The 7,237-nt window shown below is 35.2% G+C and overlaps 1 protein-coding gene across 1 annotated transcript; it reads left to right on the forward strand.

Annotated features, from left to right (window-relative positions):
* Window positions 1-573: 573 nt before the first annotated feature.
* Window positions 574-6,839, forward strand: LOC117121856. The gene is made up of 4 exons (XM_033267244.1): window positions 574-675; window positions 4,133-4,275; window positions 5,287-5,589; window positions 6,054-6,839. Exons 2-4 carry the CDS (start codon window positions 4,227-4,229, stop codon window positions 6,380-6,382), a joined length of 681 nt encoding a protein of 226 aa, XP_033123135.1. The 5' UTR covers window positions 574-675; window positions 4,133-4,226; the 3' UTR covers window positions 6,383-6,839.
* The last annotated feature ends 398 nt before the right edge of the window (window positions 6,840-7,237 follow it).

The following is a 7,237-nucleotide window of genomic DNA, read 5'->3' on the forward strand; positions in this document are numbered from 1 at the left end:
GAGCTGTCCTTGGTGTTTACACCGAATCTGTCTCTTATACACATCTAGATGTGTATACACACATACGCACATACACACATACATACATCTAATAGCTAAAGTGTTCTAAAGTGTTCTGAACCCCATCTTATCGGACGGAGACACCTCCTCCCAAACCTAGCCTCCGCAGGCACTTGGAGGCACTTTACACATATACATAGCCCTCCACCCCCTTTCCAAAACTTCTGGATTGTTGTATTTAGGTACACCATGGCTGTTAATTGTGATTGTTACAGCATGCACGCAAAGATCATACGCGGCGGATAACCTACGCGGTGGATACCCTACGCGGCGCTATTTACACGATCTTTTGTTACTTTTTCGCCAGTGACGTCATGGTAAAAATCGTATATAATCGCCTATAACTTCATAAAAAAAATAGCCAATAAACGTTTTTAATGTTGATTCTATTATTAATGGCATATCAAAAATCCACTCTAGAACAAAAAATCATTTTGTTAGTTCCCTTTTAATACTGCCCTCATCGGAGCTTTCCCAGTTACGAGAACTTGATTACCATACACTCTTTGGTATACAGTACCTGTTTAATTTCATGAAGTCACGGAATGAAATAACTTTTAAGAGATCTACGGAATGAACTTAGATTTTCAATAGGGTATTTCTAATAATTATCGGGTACTGTACTGTAGTCTATTCTATTCAGGGAGTTGTTTGATTATTCGGGGTGGTTTGTATGCATGGGAGCGCGCGTGCGTTTGCGTGTGCGTGATTGCGGATTCTCGCGCGATCGTAAGACAAAATGAATATCCGATACCAAGAAATTATTATAAACGCGAGAAATTTTATTGAAATTAACCATCATATTATTGGATCACAGTAGAGTTTAGGTGTAGTAGGCCGGCCGTGCCTAGGGTATGCCAAACCTACGGGGAAGGTTTTTCAGGCGTAAAGCCGTTGGCCTAGATAGGCCAGTACAAATGGCCAGAATTAAGGTACCGTATTTAGGCCTAGGCCCTAGCCTACAACAGGCTACAGATTATATTTACAATAATGTCTAGGCCCCTATAATATTAATATATAATATAGCCTAGGCTAGTAATAATAATAATAATATTTTTACTAGGCCCTAACTAGGCCTAGGCTAGGCTAGCTTAACTTATGGCCAGGCCATGGCCTAGGTAGCCTAATTATTGATTTGCAACCGATCTGGCCTAAAGAAGGAGGCTGCGCTATATACTATAGCCTGCCTATAGGGCTAGGTGTAGGTCAAGCTTGGGTAAGCATAAAAGGGGCTATTCCAACCCCTGAAAGTTGGCTCGATTTCACTTGCTTGCACTCGATATGCTTCAGTTGTCTTTTATTTTCAAGCTGGGCTCGGGAGAAATAAAAATGTTTGTAATGGTTTTCCAAATAGGCTAGGCGAATTTTTTTGCGCAAATCAAAGCGTTGGTTCACTTGAACTCTGCATTTTTTCGCTTCGAAAAACTCCGATAGGAATAAGAATGCACATCAACCAATGCTTTCGATTCGCGCGAATAAATTCTCTTAGTGGAAGCATATGCCTTCGCCTATGTTGTTTTGGCCTATAATTGATTTTTCTTGGAAAGACACAAATTTATTTGACGAAACTCAGGAGCAGTTAATGAGATACAGATTTTTGAATATTTAAAAACTGGGAGGAAAAGGTGGAAAAAGGGTGGTTACGCCCCTTTCCCCCAGTTTTTAAATGTTGAAAAGTCTGTATCTCAAACTGCTCTTGAGTTTTTTGTCAAATTATTTTTGTGTCAGAAAAATCAGTTGTACAACATATCAAAAATTGTTTTTCTTCCGATACCTGGCTTTAAGCTTTTAGGTAAAACTGTACTGAACTATTAGAAATCGTTGTTTCTCTGCATATGGGGTACTGAATTAATTGTGAGTTAATTTCAAATCTGGATTTTTAATTTAATTAAGTTTTTAGTTTAGTTAAGTTAATTTGAAATCAATTATACTTTTTAATGTTTCTCTTTTGCTTTGAGCAAGGGCAGCTTTCTGTTTGGGTTTGTGGCTATTCCTTGCTCCTGGCAAGATTGTACTTTCACTTTGCTGAATAAATATTATTATTTTATTATTATTATTATTTTTATAAATTAAAATCATTATAAAAATTAGGCCGAAACTTAATTTTTTATCCTTTTTGCTCAATTTTAAACCCTTTCAATTACAGTTTTTTTATATTTTTCACACTTTTTACTTAACACATTTATTTATTTATTATTTATTAAAAATTCGACAAAACTGTCCCAAGAGGAAACCATGGGCTGAGGGCCCAACACAAAAGTGGAAACCTCTTGACATAAAGTATAATACAGAGCACATTAAAAACGGAACAACAAGGTAAACATTTAACATACATTAAAAATTAAAGTTAAAAAAATAAAATAAAATAATAAAGTCATCTCATATCGTTTAAATCGTTAAAAAATGTGCTCTTATTAATTTTTTTTAACTTTTTTTTTTCTCAGGCATAAAGCTACTCAGGCTGTCAGGAATACAGTTCCAGAGCCTGCTGCTTCAACATAATAGAATTTTGAAAAAAGAGTTGTTTGAGTGGGCACTCTTTATAAACTTAGTATTATCACTGGTGTTGATGGTAATAAAAAATTGTCATGCCAACTGGAAATCCCCCCCCCAAAAAAATAACGTGAAGCAAACAACCCTCTGGAAATTTTTCTCCTAACAGCCAGAGGATAAATGGTACTGTACATGTTAAGCCGATCGATTCTTGTATTTTATTCTGGAATTAAGATGTTTTTACTTGTTTACATTCTTTTTATGTTGGATCGGATGGGTTACCCTTGTGTTGAATAAAGAAATAAATACTCTCTGGATCACAAAAAGACCTAGTTAGCACAATATGCAAAGGATTTTGAATGATAGTTTTAATGTTAGAAAGTAATTGGATCAACATAGGCTGAACAAGGACACATTTTGAGTTACACACTTTTTAAAGAACATTTAATTCATTCTAAGGGGATACAATCTTCATTTTGCTTGGTTCCTTTATGGCAAGCCAAATGGTCATCACAAATAGAGATATTTATTACTTAACTAAGATCTTACTTTTTAACTAAAATATCTTTGTTTTAACTAATATATATATCTCTTATTAACCGAGATATTAGTTTGAAACTAAGATATCTATTTAAAACTAAGATGAATCTCTATTTGAAAGGTTTCTATTTTATCAAAACTAAGATATCTTTATTTGAATCTAAGATCTCTAATCAGGGACACATTTTTAAGTTACGCACCTCAGCTGGTAAATAACGTTTACTGGTAATTCATTCTAAGGGGATACGTTCTTCAATTTGCTTGGTTCCATTATGATGACCCGAATTGCCATTTAATCACAAATAGAGATTATTACTAAGATCTTAGTCTTTAACTGAAATATCTTGGTATTAACTAATACATCTAATGTGAGATATATTAGCTTAAAAAGATCTCTATTTAAAACTAAGGTTTCTATTTAAAACTAAGGTGTCTTTATTTGACATCTCTAATTGAAACTATTAAATCTCTCTCCCTCTCTCTTTAACTAAGATACCTTAGTATTTAACTAAGATACCTTAGTCTTTAACTAAGATATCTTAGTTTTTAACAAGATACTTTAGTTATAAATATATATAATTTATATAGAGAGAGCAGCTTAGCTCAGTCGGCTATCTGGTGGTAGCCACTGTGTGCGCTGAACCGTGGAGATCTCTAGGTCCCCAGTTCAATTTCCATCGCTGCCTCTCCTTGTGTTTCAGCTAGAGGGCTGAAATACAAGTTACAATAGCGCACCGTCTTTCGGATGAGACGATTAAGCCGTTGGTCCTGTGTGCATTTATGGCTCATGTGCACTTTAAAGAACACAGTACACTCTTCGGAAAAGAGTAGGGGATTGTCTCCCGGTGTACTGTCCAATCACCACCAGAAGGACCCCACTGGAAATAAGTCGTCTTCTAGATTTCAGGGAGCTGTCCTTGGTGTTTACACCGAATAAATCCAATCCATAGATATAGATTTAAGTAGATCTGAATTTATAGCTAAGATTTCTCTATTTGATTACTATTAATGACAATTCGGTTCTCCATGTTCCTTGTAGTTATGGAGGACGTCATGATAACTGTGGTATTCCAGGTATGTATGTATGTACATTGCATTAAAAGTTGTGTTTATTCGATTTTCGACTATCCAAGATGCTGTATATCATCTTACAACTTCTGCATGTAACCAGGCTATGTTTAGGTAAGTTTTAATTTTTTTTATTTCTAGTCGTTTAATACCATTACCAGGGAGTTGTTAAAGTGACTATGACAACTCCGAGACTATAACAATTCCCTGATCATACATAAAAAGCATAATCAGACCATGGAGGTATTATTGAGAAGGAGATCACTAGAAAAGCTCCGTGAATGCAGCGCTATGGAAAAACTGAACATGATGAAATGGAGAGCACCTTCTTTTCTCAATGTACACTACTTGCATTACAGTCAATCACTATGGCTGTGCAATCGTTTCCACCTTATAACTAATACATTTATCTTCCATGATATACAAAACATATTAAAATTTCTACAAAAAAGACTTGAATTTAATGAAACATTTACAGTACATGAGATTTAAAAGTATGGTATATTTCAACTTGAATTGCCATAATTGGATAAAACTCGATAATTCTAATTTTAACAGATATTAATTAAGGAATGATTGATGATTATAATAGACTAAGTCATTTTAGTGTGAACGAGTGTGGAAATATTTTTGTGGAATCTGTTCCTGAAATATACACATAATAACATACTGAAAGTCTGAATCAAATCAGGGGAACATTGTTAATTTTAAAGATATTTAATGAGTTAATGAATCAAACAGTTTATTGCACAACTGCCATGTTGAAGCTTATAAAAGCATGTTGTTGCCAAGTTGTTGCTAATGAAAAAAATGTTAATAATAAGATAATACGCACGCATGCGATCCAAAAGCGGGGAACACATTATTTTGTCACGTCAAAGGGATCTGTTGACGAGTGATATCCTTCTGATCAATTATACCTCCATGATCAGACCAAAAAATCAAGACTTTTTCTTTAGAATTTATGAAACTAGTTAGCAGCCAGGTGCAGATTTTTGTGAATGGGGGTATTAAATAAGGTAATTTCTCCTGGAAAATACTGTTTTGCTATTGGTGTTGTTAATGTTACTTATCTTCGAAAAATAGAATAGAATTGTCTTCTACCTGTATTCTTTCTTTTATTAGGAAGCCAAGGCTATATTACACTTTTGAATGTTAAACCCATCGAAGCAGAAAGTAACTTTGGATTTCAATGCTTTACACCTCTGATGGTTCCTGGAGAAGACGTGTTGAGTTATGGTAGATCGTACAAAATTGACAGTACTGACAGCCTTGTAGATACACCTTGGCCTGTTACAGCCACGCAAACTAGATATATTACAACAAATCCACCTGTAGCTGATAGTGGGAATGTCGGAGTGTACTACTGCAAGTTTGTTAATGATGGCGTGACTACCATCGCTCAAACAACAAAAATAGACAGTAACGGTATGAATCATTCACACATGGTCATGCCTCAATCATGACTAACCTAGTATTGTCCTGTTTCAGAGATAATGGCGAAAACATACTGTAATGTCAAAATGTTTTAAATCTATTTTATTGCACTAAACTAACCTTTTGTACCTATATGTCATGCTATGCTGTTGTTTCCCCAATTTTCAATGTTAAAACAGCAATTTTTAACGATTTGGTGATGGTTTCTGCCTGAGAAATGCCCGAAATCATAAAATTTGGAGGCTGATTTCTCAAATACTCTGTTCTTTAAACAGCTGTATGTTTAAACTCCTGTAACTTCATAAAATGTCGGATTTAAATGATTCTTTTACCATTTTTAAAACCATCCTTACAAAGCACATGCCCTGAAAAACTCATCTGCTTAGTTCGTATTTTGCACAACAGTTTCCTGTTTACTGCAGCTTTTTCCAACACCTCTTCATTTCTCATTTTAGCTGTCTTGGAATTCTCATTATTTTGCCTAAGAACCACAGCTCACATGTCTCTAAACGCTTTCTCAAGTCAGATGTTATCGACCAAGCCTCACTTCCGTACATTGACACAGGATAAACGTAACAGTTCAGGACATGTAGCCTGTCCGCTATGCTTAATATGCCATTTCTTAAGTAAGATGTTATCCAGTTTTGAGAATGCAGATTTTGCAAGTATGATTCTTATTTTGATTTCTTTCACGTATCTGGCATTCTCTGTGCAAGTGGAAAGAAGAAACTTTGATTGGTTGGTTTATCACTTTCAATGTACACCTTGGGCTTTCCTTCTTTGAAATAACCACACATTCAGTCTTCTTACAATTTATAGAATCCCTTCCTCTCACTCTCTCTGACCACCAAGTCCTTTGAAGATCCTCCGCCGACTCCGCTAATAGAACTGTATCATCTGCGTGTACCTAATGTTTGTGATATTGTGTCAACCCACCTTTACTCTTTCTATATTTTCCATTTTTCTGAGTACCGTACTCGCGCAAATAAGTGCCCCTCTTGAAAAAGTGCCCCTCTTGAATTAGCAGCCCGTTTGAATAAGCGACCCCTCAAAAAGAGCCAGAAATATTTTAAACGCCCTGGCGCTTACTTGCGCGAGTGCAGTATTCACTGTAATAGTTGAAGAGATCTGGAGACAACACACATCCTTGTCTGACTCCTCTTTCAATATTTGTGTATAGTACTCACTACTCACTCCTTCCACCCTCATGCTTCCAATACAAGCTCTGTAGCACTCGTAGATCCTTTTCATAAGTAAGGCTTATGATAAACTGACTAATGAGAGATATTTTTAAACAAACGTATAAACATAAAGATATGCTTGGTCAATGATATGCTGGTACTCATAGAAATAACAGCAAAATTTATACAATACAATGGCTAAATTAAAACAATAGCAATGCCGGATCCAATAGTGTAAAAACAAGGGCCACCAGGGCATACAATGTATGATGAATCGATCTAAAGATTACCAGCTTGTAAACCAAATTATAAGATAGGCCTATGAATGTATAATGGGAAAATAAAATCGAACATAAATATAGATATACAATATTTCTGCTGAATTGTAATCTAACTTAATTAAATAATGCATTAATACCTGTACCCGTAGGTGCCATGGTCCCAAGTGTAAAATATAT

Source organism: Anneissia japonica, unplaced genomic scaffold, assembly GCF_011630105.1.
Source record: "Anneissia japonica isolate Jap-2015-1 unplaced genomic scaffold, ASM1163010v1 scaffold2392_len1475705_cov187, whole genome shotgun sequence".
In the NCBI taxonomy this organism is placed as follows: domain Eukaryota; kingdom Metazoa; phylum Echinodermata; class Crinoidea; order Comatulida; family Comatulidae; genus Anneissia; species Anneissia japonica.